The sequence below is a fragment of the Drosophila mauritiana genome, chromosome 3R, assembly GCF_004382145.1.
Source record: "Drosophila mauritiana strain mau12 chromosome 3R, ASM438214v1, whole genome shotgun sequence".
NCBI classification, from domain to species: Eukaryota; Metazoa; Arthropoda; class Insecta; order Diptera; family Drosophilidae; genus Drosophila; species Drosophila mauritiana.
In genome coordinates this window covers 4,764,811-4,787,241 of record NC_046670.1, presented here as the reverse complement: position 1 = coordinate 4,787,241, position 22,431 = coordinate 4,764,811, and the positions used below count along the sequence as shown (strand labels likewise).

Below are 22,431 nucleotides of genomic sequence, written 5' to 3'. Positions count from 1 at the left end.
AAATAAGTAAAATATATATAATTGCGTTTTATAAGTTTAAGGGGAAGTCTAGTTATATTTTTTCTTGAGTAACGAAGTTACTATATGTTCATAAATTATTATTAGGTTAAATATTATTCTATGATGAGCTTTCTTTTCCTGAGCCAATAAAAAGAAAAACCTATAAAAAATTACACTCTGTAAATATTTAGTTTTAAGTTTATGGGAATCGTTGACAGCATTTTATTGATTTAGGCCTCAATTAATGTAATCACTTCCATATAACCCGGCAGTGAAGCTCCGCCCAAAAACCGCAATAACATTAATAATAATCGCGGGGGGCTGATAGCCGAATGGCGGGGCATGCTATAAACAATAAACAAAGCGGCAGCAACAAAAACGATAACGCCTAAACAAAACAACGGCGCCCAGAACAGCCAGCAAGCAAGCGGCTCAGTCGAGCAGACCGAGTGTCCCAAGGCATTTGTTTGAGTGCACAGCGCACACAGACGTGCGGCCAGCTAGCGCTAGAATATCACTCATACGACCCCGTGGCCAGTGCGGAATGGGCAAACGAGTGGAAAAATCACCATCATCGACAAGCTGTGTGTGTGCGAGACGAACGTCGGCGGGCACTAAACTTAGCCGGCGCTTACTTTAAATGCTCAGTTGCCGAGCGGACCCTGAGTAAAGCGCAACGGCAGCCTTAGATTCTCGGGCTGGAAATCAGTGGCAGTAACAGTCGTCCCGTTCCCGCGATTCGGTGTGCCTTTTTTCAATTACTCCGCATCTGTAAAAGCAGAGCAGCAGTTACGGTGCCCGCAACAAGTGATGTGACATTGGGCTATGTGAAGCGAGAAATAAATAGAAATCTAAACTAATTCCGCAAAATACAAAAAAAAAAATATACAAATCAAAAGTTTAAGGGCTGGCGGCTGATACGACTCCCGTTACGCATTCGCCCCGTTGTCCAGCTGGGGTTTTATAAAATTGACGTCCTCGTTTATTTTCACTGGGATTTCGAGCAGCTTGCCAATTGTGTTTTGTGTATTCAATAGTTTCGCATATATAGGCGAATATATCCGGAAGGGAATTGATTGTGGCCAGCGGCGTGAGACCACAGCAAGATGTCATTCGATATAGCCGTGGCCGATCAGATGCGCATTGCACTGAAGTAAGTCCCCCCCAATCCTTCAGTTGTCATGCATATTTATAACATATGAAGAATTAATACCTATTAAGCCAAAAACAGAAGGATTTCAAAACAAATTTGTTATCACCCATTAATTTCATCATGTTTACCACAAGCATATAGCGAAAAGACTATACCTTTAAAAGACTGTGTAGAGAATCTATTCAAATATTTCTAAATTTGGTTATTGTTTTTAAGCCCGCCTTTATGGCAAACGATGCTTTTTTGTTTGTCCGAAGCCAACATTCCGATGCACTGGAGTCTAGTAAATCCATCAATCAGTAAGGTCAATTGGGTTCCACGCTTTTTAGTACCATAACCACCCGGTTGCCGTGACCATACGAGTCTCAAGTTGAGAAGCCCTGATAACAGAAGTCCGGCCCGCCGAGCCTCATTTGTTATCAAGCGATTACAGGCGGCTAAAGCTAAGACCCGAATCCGGTTCACCGTTTGGGTCTCATTAATAGTCATAAAGCGGCCGATAATGTCTCGATTCTGCATCCGCATCATCGGCATTGGCGATAACCAAATCAAGTCGTCATCAAACCGAAGTCTCGCAAAAGTTTAGCAATGAAATTGAAACACCAAACGATCAGCAGACATCTGGTGTGAACGTTGTACCGCCCGAACATTACACATCAGTTTTGGAAATCAGAATCGGGGCTCTTGAGTGCGAAAAAGTTCAAGCGAATTATGTCGATGCGAGTCACACACAATTGATAACGCACAACTTATTACTGTTCCTCCTGTTTGAACCAATTATCAATTATCGGTATCGGGCAATAGGCTGATAAGATTTTAAACTACCCTAGCTTAATATGGTGCGTCAGAAAAAGCAAATGTCTGCGATCCTCTGATTTCAGTCTTTTACGAGCCGTTCTATCAACTGAGTTCTTTGAAAAGCTAAAAAACTGTCTGGTGACAATCGAAAAAATTATTTAACAAGAATCACGTTTGGCAAATGTCAAGGCAATTACAATAACTTGCAGCTTCAGCACAAAAGTTTATGCTTATAGGTAAAAACTTGGCTAAAAGCAACGAAGCCGAAGAAAAATAGCAGTTAAAAAGTTAAACGAAGAAGTCAAGCAAGGTACACAAGAAGCAAAGAAGTTTAATGGACGAATGCAAAATGTTCGACTTTCGGACAACAAACTTAAACTTCTGTTTATTTCGTACACTACCTTTTCTTGTTTCAAATGGCCTGGTTTTATTTTAAGTTTTGTATAAATTTCGCATTGTTGTAAATTATTTGGATACGAACTTTCGAGCACAAAACGTACGTTTATTCCAACTATTTTAAAACTAGTCAGCAATTTAAAAGAGTGCGATTAGTCAACTAGAAACAGCTGTAAATATTTCCTCATCCTTTGTCAAGAACCTAAATTGTTTAAAAAAAAAATTCGAGAGAAAATTCACGGCCGTTTATAACTTTCTGGTTCGCCTTACACACGAGTGATTGAATTTGATAGATGAAAAATGTGGAATATTATACATGCTTTATTTATTTTCCATGGAAAATAATATTGAATACAGAGTGCACTCTAGCAAAATGCCATTGACCCGCATGCAATGCTTTGATGCATGGCAAAATTGATTGATTTTCCGAAATTTTCCACTTTCATTTCCATTTCATATCCCCTCATATGTATATAAATTTGTAAATATTTTGAGTTGCACGTCGCACAGTTTATTTTTTTCAAAAAAATACAGACAAATGTGCTTGAAATGGAATAAAATTCGGATTTCTTAATCCTTTAATTCTTATTCCCAGAAAAGTAAAAGTTCATATTCATTTCGCAATGCAGATGTGGACTCTGGTTTATTAAGGTGAAAATAATTAAATTCTGTATCGACGGGAAACAAGTTCTCGGCTAGAATACTAGTTATTAGATGACTGTATGTTAGGGCTCGGCCTCGACTGGCCGCCAGTTGTAATTAGCACTTGATCTCTAACAGATCGCACTGATTGCATCTGAAAAAAAAAGATTTCTACTGGAATTTCCTCAAGGCCGGGGCTTCAAAAGCGCCAGAAGTAGACGCCGGGCAGCTGTTAATTAATCGGTGCCACTGTTTACTACTCGTAGACCCGTTTGCTCTCATGATTTGCGAGCATCGTACTTGACTTTTGTCTGGGCTGGGCATTCCGTCTTCTTTTATTTAATGCGAATTTGGACATTTATGATTCCATCTATTTTGTGGCGGCGTATGGCGATCTGTTGTGGATCGGCTCACGCGTCGTTCGAAGAGCACGTTCCCAAATGAAAACGCACTTGAAATTCAAATGGGCCGCGCCTCCATTGATATAGGGTATTTCCGATGATATGTGCGCTGTGAACACATTCAAATGCAATCAGACTGCGTATTTTAAGAACAAAATATATTTCTCCTTTTCCCGGAACTAAAGTTATGGGTTTCCCTAATATAAACTTCTTTTAACCATATATTAATTCCATTATATAGCTAAGATTAATAACTAGCTAATAACTGTCTACTGTGTTGTATTTTTTTAATACATATCAGTAATGCATTCCCATGCTATTTAAGAGAAAATAAATATTTTAAAGAATAAATATTCTTAAAAGTTTTTACTGAACCTACCTGCCCTTTGAAGGTTGTTAATAATTTGACTTTGGCATAATTTGCTTGTGCTTACAGGGCATCACCCACCTCATCACTTCACACACTCATTCTATTTTCACTATTGGCTATTTATATTTGAATTTGTTTACGCGCTAATTGAAAATTCGCAAAGAAAAGAACAGTACGACAAACCCGCCGCCCAGCATTTGTTTACAAACAAAACTGAAAGCGAATTGCCAAACACTCGGAGAGTTGGGTTTTCCAGTCAAGTGTTTCCTACTCTGCTTCCTTTGATTTACTTTAAGTTAATTTATTCACATATTTATCCTTGCAGCTACGTCAAGTTCAAGACAAACCAGCAGCGCCTGCGCAGCAATGACAAGGTCATCGCCGACACGGTCTACGGAAAGGTGAAGGGGGTGAAGTGGCAGTCCATCTACGGCAACAACTACTACAGCTTCGAGGGCATCCCGTTCGCCAAGCCGCCGGTGGGCGAGCTCCGCTTCAAGGCGCCCGTGGAGCCCGAGCACTGGTCAGAGGTCAAGCGGTGCACCCATGTTCGCGCCAAGCCCTGCCAGGTCAACATCGTTCTGAAGCAGGTGCAAGGCAGCGAGGACTGCCTGTACCTCAATGTCTACACCAGGGAGGTGAGTTAAAGAACCAAACAACAGGTGCACGAGGAAATTTTAATCGATTTAGTATTGATGATTTTGATTTTGAATCATATGAAGTATTTTACTATTTGGTATAAATAATAATTTTGAATTTTTAAGCTTAAGGTGTAGAACAAAAATGTAAACATAAAACCATGATTGTTTCTTCTGAAGGAAGCTCACTTATATATATTCTTAGATCAGATTTAAAATTAGAACCATAGTTGAAATGGTAGTTAGAGAGTTAATGATTAAATTATCTTCTTCTAAAGACAATTAAGCAACGATGTACATTATATGCAATTTTCTGATATATATTTTAATGCTGGAAACAAAATGAATTCGTAAGATAAGTCACGTTTTATAATCTACGACATTTTAATAGACCTGATGATAAAGAATTATTGCACAACTCGTATAGTAATTATTATATACGGGTTTAAGAGTTATGTTTTCTACTAAAACATTTATACGTTTTGTCTGGCATATAATATGGATTATTACTTTTTTTTTAAGTTACATCCACACAGACCTCTGCCGGTTCTGGTTTGGATCTATGGCGGTGGATTCCAAATGGGAGAAGCCTCGCGGGACTTGTACAGCCCGGACTACATAATGATGGAACATGTCGTCCTGGTCGTAATATCCTATCGGTTAGGAGCCCTAGGATTCCTTAGTCTGGCAGACGAAGAACTGGATGTTCCTGGAAACGCAGGACTAAAGGATCAGGTCATGGCCTTGCGATGGGTCAAACGGAATTGCCAGTTCTTTGGTGGCGATCCCGATAATATAACCATTTTCGGTGAGAGTGCTGGAGGTGCATCCACACATTATATGATGCTGACGGATCAGGCCAAGGGACTATTCCACAAGACTGTTATCATGTCGGGATCCGCACTGGCGCCCTGGGCTCAGACCCCAACCCACATAAACTGGCCCTATCGCCTGGCACAGGCCACTGGGTACACAGGAGAAGCCAAAGATCGCGACATATTTGCCCATCTCAAGAAGTGCAAGGCCAGTAGCATGCTGAAGGTGGCCGAGGATATCATCACCATGGAGGAGCGGCACCAGCGGTTGACCATGTTCAGCTTTGGACCCACCATCGAGCCCTATTTGACGCCTCACTGTGTGATTCCCAAGTCGCCACTGGAGATGATGCGGGACTGTTGGGGCAACAGCATTCCCATGGTTATCGGAGGAAACTCCTTCGAAGGTCTTCTCATGTTTCCCGAGGTTAACAAGTGGCCGGAGCTGCTTTGCCACCTGGGTGACTGCGAGAACCTGGCGCCCCAAGATGCCCACGTCGATGAGCAGCAAAGAAAAGCCTTTGGAAAGAAAGTACGAGAGCTATATTTCGGCGACAGGACTCCTGGCAGGAAGACCATATTGGAGTACAGCGATGTAAGTTTCGATAAATAAATTGGTTATTAAAATTTATCTTATTAACTTTAAGATTAAGATGCATTTCGGTTTCTAATGAAATTGATATGTTTTCAAAATCATTACATACTTACGCTATTAGTAATCTATCTTATTGTATGATATCAGTAGATCCCAGTTATCTTATCTTATTATTCTCTTATTTATCTAGGCAATTGACTAAAATAAAATTACTTAATTTTCCAGCTCTTCTCGTACAAATATTTCTGGCACGGCATTCATAGGACTTTGCTCTCGCGTGCACACCACGCCCCATTGGCCCCAACATTCCTGTACCGCTTTGATTTCGACTCGAAGCACTTTAATATCATGCGTATTATCACCTGTGGCCGCAAGGTGCGCGGCACCTGTCACGCGGATGATCTGTCGTATTTGTTCTACAATGCGGCTGCCAAGAAGCTGAAACGTCGCACAGCCGAATTCAAGACCATAAAGCGTTTGGTATCCATGATCGTTCACTTCGCCATTTCCGGGGATCCCAACATCCCAATGGTCTGCCAGGATGAGAAGGAACAGCCGCGGGGCGCGTGGCTGCCCATTTCGAAGGATGATAAGGTGTTCCAGTGCCTGAATATATCGCACGATGTGCATGTGATTGATTTGCCCGAAGCCGAGAAGCTGAGACTTTGGGACAGCATCTACGACAGGGAACTCCTCTACTGAAGGCCCACCCATCGACCTTCCCCGACCCTCCCCATCGCATCCATTTACCATATCCATAGCAATATAGCATAAGCCTTAGATATATGTAGATCCTTAACTGGCCCTGGGGTGGCCTTAAACGCACATCAAATGTACACATGTAAATAGCGATTTTTAAATGCTTGGCAGTAAGGGCAATTACAAAAATCTATACGCAAACATGAGTGGGTAAATATTTTGTTTGCTTGAAAGTTGGCCATCTAAATTTAAAGGCCAAACGGAATTGTTTTTGCATTACGGCACAAAATGTGATGGGAGTTCGCGTTGGGTAAGCAAAAAAAAAAAGTGATACATACATTTTAGAAATTAAACTTAATTTTAAGGTACTTTTCTGTCTAGTTTGTTATTTTATCATAAAACAAAAGCTAATAGATTGTTAATTAAAAAATCTGTTTAAATTTTCAATAAAAATTTTCCATCAATATGACTTCATGTATTTATTTTTTTATTCTTTTTAAATGTATTATTGTTTTCGATTTTTAAGCAAAGCTAATTTACTTATGGTTAAGAATTGAGTAAAAAATCAAAGACATTGATCTGATTATAATTATTATTACTTTGTTTGAGTGACAGAATCACGCGTGCGTCTGTATTGGTTAAATCCTTGCGAAAGCCTAGCGTGTTACATGTTATGATAATAAAAATACTTAAACGCTCAAACATGACAATATTAACACCCGCTCACCGACGAAGCAGCACACGCATACAGATGAAGGCTGTCAGGTGACAGGACGAAAAGCGCGCGCACACCTGTGCACAAACACATGTGCATGCGGCGTACATCGAACACCCACACCACCACACATTTCACAATAACACCATCCAACGCTTTGGGCTTATGTGTTTGTGTCTATGGCAACTTCAAAGCCCGCTATAAACACAAGTCACACACACACACACCCACACACAACAAAGTCGTTAGCCTCTGAACCTCGAATACCACCCACCATTAATTGTAATTAAAAACTTACACGTGCTTCAAATTTACTTAGCTCGGTTGCGTTGACTTCCGTTGACCTTTGCCCAACAACGGGATTTTTCGCCATTTTGTTTATGCTGTAATACTGTAATTATTATTTACAGGTGCTTAGCAAATTTGCAGGAACTTTCTGTTCGCCGCGTTTGTCGGGCCGACTTTTTGGGATGCTTTAATTTTGGGATGGAATTGTTGTGGCTGCCACAAAGTATGCAATGATTTTGGTCGGTAAAATGCCGGCAAAGATTTTAGGGATTATTCGGTTTTTGTGGGCACACATGCACAACAAGTCATCAGACATGTTACATACATATGTAATAACTTACAGCACCTAAATTATCAGCTTGAACAACGGTTCTTATCGCAAGATAAGCAAGTGCGATTTTAAGTTACCTACTTCACAAAACAATTGCAAAGCAAATGTTCCGAAAAACAAAGAGGTTTTGTTTATATAAACTAATTAATTGTTATTAAACTGATAATTAATTGAATTGATTGATCAAGGGTTTCGGTTACTTTGATCAGAAATTTCAACTAATACTTTTTTTTATATCTGTTTACGATTTAAACGTTGTAAAATTGTATTAAATGCCTCAAAAAAGTATAATTTCATATAAAAAATGCGAAGCATGTTATAATAAACTGAAGTTCAATTCACAATCAAAATTTTACTTTCAAATTTATGAAATGCTTTTAAACTTTTTGGAATTTATAAAGGTTTCTGTCTTTTCCATGAGCTACCATAGATGAAAATAAATTTCTCCATTTACGCCACCCGAAAGGTCCTGAGAATCGCTAGTATCAATAAAATTGGAAAAGGTTTTTTTCTAAGGAGCTATCCCATTACATTTAGTCCCCTCAAGTGAGTCCTAAGTGTGTCAAATGGGTTGGTTCGGATTTTTAAAATCACAGACAATAGTTCGGTGTCACGTGCAGAAGCAATGAAAGGGAATGGTGCCCTGATGGGTCGGTGTAATATTCAACGTCGGGAACAGGACCTCCTCCAATTATCCTTGCGCAGCGAAAACAAAAACAAGGGCGCATGTTAAGCAAGCGCTGTAATCAAGTCACGAAATGGCATGGAAAAGTCACGCGAACTGCCGGAAAATTATGACTTTGCAGGGCGGAAAAGGGGGACGCTGATGAGAGGGCGTGGCAAAGGGTCCACTTTGATTCGATTCGCCTTTGAAAAATTCATGAGGCAATTGTTGCGCGGCGCGAAATGCTCATGATTATCATGTGCGACTTGAACCGCTGAACTAGCACGTTGTTTCCACTCAGCTCCTGGACATTTGATATTCCATTAACATTTTCTTGGCCCTGTTTGTGGCGGGAAATGCAAGCGAGGAGTTTTTCACAAAATGAATACATAATTCTTAGAACTTGTTGCTTTTGGAAAAGCATTTGCTCACTGCCCTAAATTCCAATACAAAACGATGTGCCATATTTTACTCCCACCAAAAGAAACACGCTAAATAATGTTCTTCAAAATGTAACAATATATTAAATCATTATAACATAAGCAAAAAATAGTTTAAGCCATATATTTTAGGGGAAATTGCTTCCTGTGAGTACAGTAATATAACTAAATAATCCGGAAACCAAAAATGTATTTATATATAAATTCTGAATGGCATTGCTTATCTTCTGAATCTCAATCTTATTGTTCGCCGTGCATTTGAAAACAATATAATAAAAAAATCAAGCGAAAAATTTGGGGGCAGCATATGGCGAGAGTAAACCCCCGAGAACAATATTCAGAGTGGCGAACTTTTTCTATTATTAATACATTTTCAGTTGCCACTGATTGGAATCATTTTGGCTTAATTAAAATCATTTAAAATCTAACAATGTGCGACAATGTGGCGGTCTGACAATGCCAGAAATAGTCGCTGCTGAGTTGCACAAAAAACGACAACTTTACTTAAATTGATTTAAATGAATTAGAGAAGCATTCACACATATGTACATACATATGTATAGCGAAAAACGTGCCGACCAAAAAAAGCACGCGATCGTTCCCAGAGCGGATTACACAGATACAGATACAACCGGAGAGCACTTTAATCCATATAGCGAGTAACTATATAGAAGCCGATTCAGATTGAAAAGCTCGGCAAGCGAAAGCGCATGGCAACATAAGCGCCAAAAGTCACGAGAGTTTATATTACCCCCCGGCCAAGGTTATTTATTTAGCATATCATAAGTATAAACAAATCTGTCGGCTACTCAAATGAGTGTGCACTCAGAAAAACCGTCATGTCTTGGTGAATCAAATTAAAAAAAAAAATATATATATATCAATGTTGCAATATATCTTTAATAGATTTTAGTAAACAGACCCTGGCTTGAAATGTTTCTCTTTAAAGGGATATAAAAGTGTTATTAGTTATTAATGCGTTATTTTTCTCAGTCGATAAAGCACCAAAGCTCCATTAATTCAACCCATAATTTGATTAGGTGTAATCTTCGCTGATTCCAGTCTGCGGCAGTTGCGTGCCCAGCTAAACTGAAACTAGAACTGACCATAACTAGAGGCAATTACTTGGGGCAGACCAAATCAAATGGCACAATAATGCGAACACAAAGTAGTTTGCAAGTTAAGGAGCTTTGGGGGAAAAAGCTTTTGAGCAGTGCTTGTAGCAACAGGAGTCAGGTCCTTCAGTCAGCTGTGTTTATACTGCCTTCTTCCCCTGTTTTGTTTTCGTCACTTGGCTTTGTTTACACTGCCCCAGTGGCACCAATAAAAACAGAAATAGAAGGACTAGTTCATAATGGACGACTTTATTCAAGGAGTACATTTTAATTTCAGAATGGCCTACCATCAGGATGAAGTAATCGATATGACTGGGAAAACAGACCCAAAAATATCAAAATATATAATAATAAGTAATAATATTATCATTTAATTACAAAAACGTACTAAAATATACTAATTTCTTAATTGCCCAAGGGGTATATCTAATTTATTAATATTCAGGCATTTTGCGGAAATAGGCCTAAAAATGTATGTGTGTATATATACAAAAGCAATAAAATCCATAATCCATGTGCATACATAGTTACAAAGTGTAATAGAATCAGCTTTGCAATGTCATTATTTCCTTATAAATGTATTTATACACCTATCAAACCAGAAATTTTTCCACTAACATTTAACAACTAGTAAATTATTTATAAGGAACAACTACGTAATTTTCCTAAAAATGTTCAGCAGAATTGTCTTTAAGTTCAGAAGAACTTCTTGATCAAATAATGAGGGATAATCGGCACAAGTCCTTCGAACATTATTTCACCAATTCTAGTATCCCTTTCAACGCCAAATATTTATTTCCCGATTCCAGCTTCCTAGAAGACCCTCCAATAAAATAATGTGACTCATTCGTGAAATTGGCTTCACGCTTTCTTATCAAAGTATGAGTGGGCCATAAAGATTACCGTCGCATGACACCCCCATCAAACAAAAAAGAACCAATATACAAAATATTGTCGAATCAGCGAAATCACAACTGGTTACCAGTGCGAATCAATACGATTACTGCTATCTATGGGTGCTTTTTTTTTAATGTTTCTTTTTTTTGACATTGATAAAGTGGATATTTGGCGGCAGGACAAAGTCGACACATTTTGTGCCATGTAATTGGGCAGAGTGAGTCAGGCACGTTGAAAAGTGCGCCCCAGAACTACATAGTATATAGCATAGCACTACTGAATTATAGATAAGGGTTCCCCGAATCGTATCTCCCGTGTCTACCAAGAAACGCTTTTATGTTTCGCATGCGTTCGCGAGCTTTTCGCCGCGCTTAGAACTTTTTGTGCTTTGGCGGGCAGTTGACGAGCTGCCTTCACGCCAAGCGGACGCGTAACGGCAACCGATGCCAGACTATAGACTATAATATAATAATAAAGTGCCATCCGTAGCCCACAAAAGCCACAAACTATATACTACACCGACATCGGGCAACAATAGTGAGGGAATCTAGTTCCGCGACTGTGCAAACTGGGCAAAAGTTATGTGATAGGCGTTTGTTTCGGAATTTTCGCATCCTGCGCTTTCGTTTTCCAGTGTGGTTTCGACGCGTGTGCGTGTGTCTGTGCGCAGGACATAAAAGCTCCGTTTTGTTGATATACGCAGTCCTTGCAAGGACATCGAACAGCTGGCAGTTCCTCAACTCGCTTAGGCATAAACACCAAAACAATTTTTATAAGAGCGTTTTTTAAATACATATATATATCAAAACACCAACAAATCGATAAACAATTTATATAATTTATTAACTAAAAAGCTACATTTTGGCCGCGTCTGAAAGGCGGCTGTTGATTTTTCCATTGAACCCTAGCCGAAAAGACATAGCAAAGAAGTACCAACATGTCTTCCATGGCTGCATTTGATCAGTTCAAAATTGGACTCAAGTAAGTTGACAACTCATCTTTCTGATTTATTTTAGATGAGCACTAAAAGTGCCATTTGCGCGATCAGCGAGCATCTCGTAGTAGGCAGCTCCATATTTGGTTAGGCCATAAAGATTTGCTTATATCCCCTTTCGAAGAATTGAAATTGCTTAGCTAAGAGTGGAATGAAAATCATTCCAATTACACAAGCCACATGACATCAGCGCATTGTGTCATCCCCACTAAAGCAAACTATATAATTAAACTGCACACCTCCGAAACCCACTGGGTTTTCAAAAGCCTTGTATAAATCGCAACCGACTTATTATTTATGTCCTGATCCACAGAGCGAAACTCTATACTGTAGATATTTCCCATAACAAGTCAAAATCCAGAAAAAAAAGACCTTTAATTTCGATCCCTACGGGAAAATGTTTATGTTAGGCAAACAGCGTTTCTATCTTATTTTGTGTTACGAATTTTTCACAGCTGGGAGCAATGAAATTGCTTTGAAATTGCTGAGCAGCTGCTTCCAATGTCCTACCCCAGGGATTGCCAATCCTTGTGGAAAGCACGCATACACATTTAATTATGTACTAGAAAACAACAACAGGTGGGACAGGTGGGCGAGTATGGGAAATAGACAAGTAATTTTCCGGAATTGGGCATACAAAAATGTTCATAAGCTGAAGCATTACAAAAAATACCACATTTTAAATCGCACTTCTTTTGTATTTAAAGAAATAATATTTAACTACTTATAAATTGCTGCTTATCTGATATTTATGATGGTACCTATTAGTCACAATACTCTAGGTACATCTTTTTTAACCCTTCTATAATGTTTTTCCCCCATTTCCCATTGATTCTGTGGAATCGTAGCTTGTCTTTATTATGGGCAAACATAGATACCCACAAATACTATAACACTCTAATACACACACACATACCGGCACATACACACACACATGCACAGAGCAGACGTCATTATACGATTCGATTGTGTTTAGTGGGGTCTTTGGCTCTCTCTTTTGTCTGTGGGCTTTTTGCCGACACTTAAACTGCGCAAATAATTAGGTAGCAAACTAGAATTCCTCCACCAGCCCGCGTTCCCAGAAGTTCACGGTACGTATGCAAATTGTAGTACGCGTACTATGTAAACCATAGTAAACACATCCAGAGGCTGACTCACATTTTGGGCTGGTTTGCAAAAAAAATTGTCTGTTTGACGATTCTCAAAGAATGGGAATGGTGTTGAATGAGATCAGCTCGGTTTGGTGGCCAACTGGTTTTATTTCGGCCCCTTCACACGATGATTTCATTGAATTTCAAGCGGCAAAAAGATGGATTGTAGCAAATAAGATGTGGGGCCTGAAATGGTTTTTAATTTCTCTCAGATGCTGCTACCATACATATTATTCAAAAGCTGGCAAACTATTCGCAACATTCAAATGAAAAATAGCACTCATTTGATTGTATCTGTTAAACAACTGATATTGATATGCCTTGTATATTTTTGCAGTATAATGACGTCATATAACAATCAAGACTATTTATTATTTCAATTCTGCATTCATTTACATTTTTAAATTGTGGCTTTTTTTGCATATCTGCCAGTCGAAATAAATTCACACAGCCCACATTCAATCAGTTCGACACACACCTACGAATTGTACAATGTATTTTCAACATTTTATTAATAAATGGCTTGCCTTTAAGTATCTGAAATTAAAATTTTGTCAATTCCACACTGTTATTTATTGGCTGAAATCAATTTAAGTCATTGGTTTGATCAATTGACACAGCAAACTCATCGCTTGGCAGCCAATTAACCTTCAATTTGAAACAATCTTGGCTGAGAATTCTCTGTTTTTCTCGGCACGTGCAAAAATTTCTATATTAGGTATATAGGTAAATATCTTTTGAAAATTCTTCGTGTTCGCATCTAGATGTCGTGAGGTTAAACTTGTTCAAAGCGGTATAGAGCTATCTGTTTCTTCAGTAGCATCACCTATTTCCTCATTGTAATACAAATAATATGCCAACAACAAATCAACAATTGATAAACTTATAATAATTGCAGATAGATTCATTTTAGACATAACCTAGCTGCCCTTTCGAAATCAATCTTCTAAGCAGCATCGGTTAGTCTTGTCTCAAAATTCGTTTAGCTAAATTGTTCATTAAAACTGGCAAAACTCATAACCCCCTTCTTATTATTACCTTTCTGACGTTGTACTAAATACTCAATACAGTACACCACATATAATTTCGAAATGCTTTTGGCCCGTTTAAACCATGTGCTGTCAGGACGACCGATGCGGCTTTTGGGCCAGTCTGGAGGTCCTCGCCTGTGGAGCTCCGCCCATCCGCAGATGAAGAGTAGTTCCTTAAGAACACCTTTCTTGGCTCAAGGAAAGTCAGTGATTCCTAAAAGGAATATGCAAGAGCTTGGGATGAGAAAGTACTCCAGGGAGTCGAGAGATCGCGATCGTTCCCAACTGGAGAGTCGAACCAGAGGTCCCTCCCTCAAGGAGCGCATGATGGGACCTCCCAGTGAAAATGCCTACTCCATGGGCAAAGGAGCGGCTGCTGGAGCGGCTCTGATGGGTCTCGTGGGTCTGTGTTACTATGGCCTGGGCCTTTCCAATCAACCGAGTATCTACGACCACTCGATGGTGTGGCCCCAGTACGTGAGGGATCGTATTCATGCCACCTATGCCTATTTCGGAGCATCCTGTGGTGTAACAGCTGCTTCAGCCGTTGCCTTTTTCCAATCGGATGCCATGATGGCACTGATGACGCGTTCTGGATGGGTTGCCTCACTGGTTACCCTGGGACTGGTAATGCTCAGTGGATCCGTTGCACAAGGCATTGAATATCAGCCAGGTTTCGGGGCCAAGCAGCTGGCCTGGCTCGTCCACTGCGCCGTTCTGGGAGCTGTCCTGGCGCCCATGTGCCTCCTGGGCGGACCCATTCTGACCAAGGCGCTGCTGTACACCAGCGGAATCGTGGGTGCCCTGTCCACGGTGGCTGCTTGTGCGCCGAGCGAAAAGTTCTTGCATATGGGCGGACCGCTGGCCATTGGACTGGGCGTGGTCTTCGCCTCTTCGCTGGCCTCCATGTGGTTGCCGCCCACTACTGCAGTGGGGGCGGGACTGGCCAGCATGTCCTTGTACGGCGGACTGATCCTGTTCAGCGGATTTCTTCTGTACGATACCCAACGGATCGTTAAGTCGGCGGAGTTGTATCCCCAGTACAGTAAATACCCTTACGATCCAATTAATCATGCCCTGGCCATTTACATGGATGCGCTCAACATCTTTATCCGCATCGCAATTATATTGGCTGGAGACCAAAAGCGGAAAAACTAATCTAAATTTAATCTATCTAAACTGGCTGGACTTTTACCACAAATTGTATAATTGAATTAGAATTATTCTTTTCACATTTTGAAATGTATCTTTTCGAAATTGTTCGCAGCTAAAGCACAAATCTAAAAAACAACATTAAATTTAAAATGGTTTTTCAGATTTCTAAAATATAAAATGAAATATAAAATTAAGAACAGGCAACAAAATTGTATATTTAGGCGACTCTACTTATGATCCCGATCCGAAAAATTTCCATTTCCCTGGAATATATTTTCTAACGAATATAGTATACCCTTTCTTTGGGTCATTTAAGAAATGAGATGCATTGAATCTTAAGGAATCTTATGATTAAGAAAGCTATTTAAATTGCTTTTGAATTTGTTCTTTTCCCGATTTAATCACTGTACTGCTTCAAGATTTCGGCGATTTCAGCATTCTTTTATTCTGTGTGCTTTGTTTCTGACATTGCGCATACGCCGTGTATAACCGCGGCATAAAAATTCGTTGGCGTTCTATGTGAAATTCTGTCGCTGGCGGTTCGTGCTCGCCTTCTATCTGCCGCCCACACACACCAACACGCTTGTCTACTTGTCAATTTCATTTAATTTTGCCGCATTTTCCTTTCTCTATTATTTTTTTTTACTGAAAGCTTTTGTGTGGCGAAAACAATTTTTTTAAATGAATAAAGAATGAAAGAATTGCCGCGACAAGAGCAAGCAGACTTTTAAATTTATATGTGTGCATATCATGTATTATAAGGATTTTTCAATGAATGAGTTCAAGTTTTAGCGCATTTTTCATTAAATTAAGACACGCAAATCGGTTTGTGTTGCTCATTAAATATATTTACTTTATTAAGGTTAATAAAGTCAACTTGGGGCTATTAAATTAGATTAAAATCTTATTAACTTTGTTCTGAATGCTTGTGAGCTTAACTTTTAACGCGTATTGTTCAAATAGGATTTAAATGCTAAACCAAATATTGTTAAATATTCAAATGTTAAAGAAATGTTCTAGGACAATTTTAAATTTGTTTACGCCCAATCGCCAGCCCACACATCCTTTAATGACTCCTTGACCTGTCGGATGACTATCCCTTTCGCTTGAAAAGCTCCTCCCTTTTGGCCTTCTACCATCCTGTTCATTCATAACCGCCAAGCTTTCATTCTGCAATTTGCGATTGGAGCTTTCACAGCCTGGCGAAGGTCGCCAACAGGCCGTGTCCAGTTTTTTATGGCCACTTCGAGGCGGAAATTAAATTTCTGCTGTTTAATATCTTCTTTTATGTGGGCTCTAATCATAATTTACGTGTGTTGTCATCTTTTTGAGAAACTAACATGGCCATGACAGTCTGTCAGTTTGTTGGCCAGACAATATTTTATACTGCTCTAGATTGTAGTCTCACATTTCCATCTATCGCGTGCCGGATTTGTCCTACGTCTAGCTGATAAGGAGAGTCGAGCAGATTACGCAGCTCGTATGGGAAATTAATTGAATCATTTGTGACATAAGTCGAGCTTATCTCTCCCCTGGGTGCATTAAGCACAACACAAACTGTGTGAATGCTGTTTCAAAAATATTCCTACTGCTCTGTAGATAAGGTGATCTCAATTTAACGTTAGCTAGTCCTCATATTTCTCCCAAAAATATTATATATGTACGTTTCCTTATACACTTAAATTTTTAAAAGTTCTCGATTTGCCTTAAACATAAACCAGAATTCCTTTTATTAATCAGATATCATAGAGTGTAGATATTGTTTGTTTTTTTCCTTAAATCGGATTAAGTTTATTTGCGTTTAGGTCTGTGGAATTTCTTCGTGGCTTTTTTTGGGTCTGCTGTCGTCACATGTTGCTAATAAGCAGCTGAATATTTTCCATCTTAGTGTAAGCAGAATTTTCTTGTTTATTTTGCTTTAAATTTATCGCAGCCGTGGCCAAAAATAACCCATAAATCAGTTGTGACACACAAGTTCGTTTAGCAGATACATTCTTGACGGAAGCAATGCAACAAAATAGGAAAATCAAATTTAAAGTAGCCTTAAATGAGTTAACATAAATTTTTAGTCTCTGCATTCCTAGCAATTTGTTTATTTTTCCCAAATAAAAAATAAAGTAACCATGGGCAAAGTGAAATATCTCAGTTCCATGAGCTTTCGGCATTTTAAAAATTGTTTTCTCTCCAGTCTGCCCCATTTAGGTGCGTTTTAGGACCTTTAGTTGAGAAATAACCTGGCTACACGCAAACCCGTCATTAGGACACAATTTTTATAGTCGGGCAGACCCGTCATAAACATAATTTATATTGACTTTCCTTATTTTTATAGGCGCTGACCATTAGCTTAAGCGCTCCTTTGCCCTAACGATTCCCAAGGCCAAGTTCAAGGCCGTCTTTTGAGATAGTAGCGGCCAAATTGCTCCGGATGTAGTATTCGCATCATGCGTCGGGGCTTTGGCTTCTATCTCAAATGAATACAGGCATCAGCTCGTTCCGGCTATTAATAAACATAAATTTTGATATATTTTCGCCGCCCTTGGGGTTTCTTCAGCAGCTGATGACATTTGCAAACAACAGGCGGATGACATTTGCGAGCAAAGTAAAGAATACAAAGAGGTTCGGGCAAGTCAGATAGTCTCAGATATAGCTTGGTTTCTATTTTATCTTCTTTGTTTATGACAAATAGGGTCTTACGTAGGCATTAATTAAAAGTTGAAACACGTTTCTTCGCCGGGTGAGCACAAAAGCGATCAAAACTTTTCGTTCAATCGAAAATGGGAAATAGTGACATAAACGGTTTCATTTTGTATACACGACTTGACCATTATGGCAGTCGATAAACAAAAGTCGCCTCAGGGCGATCCGAAATTAGTCGAAAAGACAAGTAATCATATTTGCGCACTTATGAAATACTTCTTTGATCTATAAAGGCCTTGAGTCTTATCAAGTAGCCTTGATGTTTTTATTTCGGCAAATAAATGACCAACTGAGAAAGGTTATAAGTTCATCAAATAAACAAAGCACCTCGTTCTATTTTTAAAATTCGAAATCCATAAACAGTGTGCCCCAAACTTTTATACTCTTGAATTTTAATAAGCTGCCATAAATTTGTAAATTAAAAAGAGAATCTCATAGAATTTCAGATCGAAATTTCCACCCAAAACATACTTTCCTTTTAGGTAACAATTCTATGGAATCTATAAACACATAACCCAGTTGTCTAGGCCTCTTGAAAGTTTAGTGCACTTGTGAATTTCAATGGCCTTTACCCTTGAATTCCTCCACCCAAGTTGAATGACTTACACAACTCAAAAAATTACCGAAAAATTTGTTTGGTTAGCAATTTGTTTATCTTTTGATACCAGGCCGCGTCGGATTTTTGTGTGACTGCTACTCGGAATAAATAAGCCAAAAACAAAAATCAAAGCCAGAAAGAATAACAAAATATTGCAAACTGATTTAATGCGAATCGGCGAGAGTCGTGGGCTCTGATAAATGGCGCACACCTGGTCTGTCAGCCGCGGGCTGATAAAAAATTAACCTTATCAGCAGAACACTGAACGGAAAAGACGCTCCGCTCCCATCAATATTGGCAGAGCTGACGTCGTTTATTGTCCCTGATTAATGGCTGCGAATTCCCCTCTTCGCTGATTAGGCCTAGATCACAATTGGTGCAAATTGGGAAATATCTTGAGAAATCGCTTAGGCTCACTCCGATCCCTGTCTCTTGCAGAATGGTCGACTTTAAGGTCCAACAACGACGCTACAGGACCAGCGAAAAGACTGTCGTCAGCACCACCTACGGACCCATCAAGGGTGTGAAGAGGAAGTCTATCTACGGCCAGTCCTACTTCAGCTTCGAGCGGATCCCCTTCGCCAAACCGCCGGTGGGCGAGCTGCGCTACAAGGCGCCCCAGCCCCCGGAGGTCTGGACGGAGGTCAGGAGCTGCACCTCCCAGGGTCCCAAGCCACTGCAGAAGCACTTCGTGTTCGAGATGACCGATGGCTCCGAGGACTGCCTCTACCTCAATGTCTACACAAAGAATGTGAGTGCATAGTAGAAAGCTATATTCTTTTATTATCGGTCAAACCAGCCATTTTAAGCAAATCTCTAATCTATTGATCTATTATTATTTTTCTGGCTATATTTAATATTATATTTACTTCACAGTTATATCCCACCAAACCCATGCCCGTGATGGTCTGGATCTATGGCGGTGGCTTCCAGTTTGGCGAGGCCTCACGGGAATGTTACAGTCCGGATTATTTGCTACGTGAGGATGTGGTGGTCATTTCTATTAACTACAGATTGGGACCACTGGGTAAGAATAATGACAAGATTACACATAATAGATATATTTATACTAACTAAAACCTCCTAGGATTCCTGTGCCTGGACGATCCCGAACTCGATGTGCCCGGCAATGCGGGACTCAAGGATCAAGTGTTGGCCCTGCGCTGGGTCAAGGCCAACTGTTCGCGTTTCGGAGGCGATTCCGCGAATATAACCATTTTTGGGGACAGTGCGGGAAGTGCCTCGGTTCACTACATGATGATCACAGAGCAGACGCGTGGACTTTTCCACAAGGCCATCTGCATGTCGGGTAATACGCTTTCCCCCTGGGCAGTGACTCCTCAGAGAAACTGGCCATATCGGTTGGCTGTCCAGGCGGGTTACACAGGTGAAAACAACACCCGCGATGTCTGGGAGTTCCTGAAGAACGCCAAGGGATCCGATATCATCAAAGCCAATGGAGAACTCTGCATCGACGAGGAGAAGAAGGAGCGGATTGGATTCTCTTTTGGGCCCGTGATCGAACCATATGTAACCAGCCACTGTGTGGTGAGCAAGAAGCCCATCGAAATGATGAGAACCGCCTGGAGCAATAATATCCCACTGATCATCGGGGGCGTTTCCAACGAGGGACTCCTCTTGTACACAGAGACCAAGACGAATCCTAAGTGTCTAAATGAGTTGGACGACTGCCGGTTTGTGGTGCCTATCGAATTGAATATGGAAAGGGAAAGTGCTCTGTGCCGGGAGTACGGCGATCAGCTGAGGCAGTGCTACTACGGCGATAAGACGCCCAGTCTGGACACCCTGCATGAATACCTACAGGTGGGTGAAACACTAATATTTATGAATGACTAGGGGCAATAAATCTCAAGATTGGAGTTTGAAACTACAATAATATAACCAAGATGACTTATAAAATCAGGTGTTCTATGATAGTGTATATAAATCTTTAAAATCTCTATTAATCAGAAAAAGAGTGCGTCAAGTTATTTAGATAAAAACTTAAAGGACTTAAAGGCATAGATATTTTATAGGCATACCCTGAAATGATAGAGCGTATTTTGAATTTATGCTTCACCTAGAATTCTTGCAAGGTCAATCTTTGCATTAATCGTAAAATAATAAAAATAAAATTATCTTGAATATATTCCAGATGGTTTCCCACGAGTACTTCTGGTTCCCCATATACCGCACAGTATTGTCCCGCCTGCAGTACGCCCGCAGTGCGCCGACGTATTTGTACCGCTTCGACTTCGACTCCAAGCACTTCAACCACCTGCGCATCCTGAGTTGCGGCAAAAAGGTGAGGGGCACGTGCCACGGCGACGATCTGTCCTACTTGTTTTACAACTCGCTGGCGAGGAAGCTGAAGAACCACACGCGGGAGTACAAGTGCATCGAGCGGCTGGTGGGACTGTGGACGCACTTTGCGGCATGTGGAAACCCCAACTTCGATCCGGAACAGGAGGATCTGTGGCAGCCTGTAGATACTGCGGCCGTCGAGAAACACCAGCTGAAGTGCCTTAACATATCCGACGAGCTGAAGGTGATCGACGTGCCCGACCTCAAGAAGTTGATGGTCTGGGAGAGTTTCTTTCGACGCGACGAGTTGCTGTAGGGATCTGCAGGAATCCAATTAGGCTAGACATGTAGCTTTATTAGTACAAGGGTGGGGGTCACATTTGGAGGCAAGAGAACTTGAGCTTTGAATGCAATCTGAGAATTACTTGGAGTGAAATTTACAAAATTCAACATAATTTTTATCTCTGTCATCCAGGGACTTTATTCCCGATGAGAGAACCACCGTTTTATGTGAACATTTTGTAGAACTTGCCCTCAGATTGCCCTAAAGACTTATTTTTGGCAAGGATGTTAAGTGAACCCACCCTAACCTTTTATGATTGGAAAAGCTTTACGTTGAAGCCTATGTTTGAAACAATGCAAAGCGTAGCTTTAGACATAAAATATGAGAGTTTATTGTTAAGTTTGTCAACGAGAAGACGAATTCTAGGTGTGTTAAAGTTCATCCGTTTCTATCTATATCTTATCGGATCGAATCTGTAGTCTAAGCAGGCTGTTCGTATGTAGTCATGATGGCGCACGACCTATGAGTGTGTGAAACAAGTCGCAACTGAAGTACCTTCTATGAGAAACTACCAAACCCACTAAACCAAACTCGACAAGACAGCCAAGGAATCTGAGCTAAGATCTTATATTTAACGTTCCTTTAAGTCTCGCTGATATCTTTAAAAGCCAACTAATATCAAACGTATTTTATACAATTCATTTTATTCGAGATCGTTTTAAGTACTCAGCACAAACTTGAGTTAGAAGATCCAGTATATTTTCTTCCAGTATCACGAACGCACACATTTACAACAAGGGAATTTCCATTTGTGTTTTTGAGATGTATATTTGACTAAGACTACTAGTTAACCGTAACCAATTTATTTATATTCTTAGCCTAAGTCTTTTTAGATATATATCTTTTGTATGCATAGGTTGTTTTTGGTAAAATGTTATATTCGAACAAGTGATAAACCTGTCCAAGTTTTACATCATTTTTAGAATACGAAATAATGAAAACAAAAACAATTTTTATGGAATCGTTTATGAATGTCAACAAGAAGATAACGATTTAAGGCAACTGGCTAAAACTAGTTTGCCTAAGAATTCTCTGTGTATCCGAGTTTGTTGGAAATACAAATATATTGTCGAAAAGCTTCAAAGTCATGTGATGCAAAACACTATGAAATTTAAAAATGTATTTTATGAAAAAAATAAATAAACTTTGTGTTTTGAAACAAAGAAATAAAAGATTTAACAAGTGCTTTGAAATAGTTCTC

At 39.9% G+C, this 22,431-nt stretch overlaps 3 protein-coding genes across 3 annotated transcripts; all 3 read left to right on the top strand.

The window, feature by feature from the left end:
- The first annotated feature begins 660 nt into the window (after nt 1–660).
- LOC117144277 (esterase B1) lies at nt 661–6,976 on the top strand. Its single transcript, XM_033309380.1, has 4 exons — nt 661–1,153; nt 4,086–4,398; nt 4,921–5,808; nt 6,034–6,976. Exons 1-4 carry the CDS (start codon nt 1,107–1,109, stop codon nt 6,508–6,510), a joined length of 1,725 nt encoding a protein of 574 aa, XP_033165271.1. The 5' UTR covers nt 661–1,106; the 3' UTR covers nt 6,511–6,976.
- A 4,394-nt stretch (nt 6,977–11,370) lies between these two features.
- LOC117144775 (esterase B1) lies at nt 11,371–22,373 on the top strand. The gene is made up of 5 exons (XM_033310142.1): nt 11,371–11,938; nt 19,022–19,334; nt 19,460–19,610; nt 19,671–20,407; nt 20,739–22,373. The coding sequence occupies exons 1-5, from the start codon at nt 11,895–11,897 to the stop codon at nt 21,201–21,203; spliced, it is 1,710 nt and encodes a 569-aa protein (XP_033166033.1). The 5' UTR covers nt 11,371–11,894; the 3' UTR covers nt 21,204–22,373.
- Nucleotides 14,046–15,446, top strand: LOC117144776 (growth hormone-inducible transmembrane protein). The gene has a single exon (XM_033310143.1). The coding sequence runs from the start codon at nt 14,194–14,196 to the stop codon at nt 15,289–15,291; it is 1,098 nt and encodes a 365-aa protein (XP_033166034.1). The 5' UTR covers nt 14,046–14,193; the 3' UTR covers nt 15,292–15,446.
- Nucleotides 22,374–22,431: the final 58 nt, after the last annotated feature.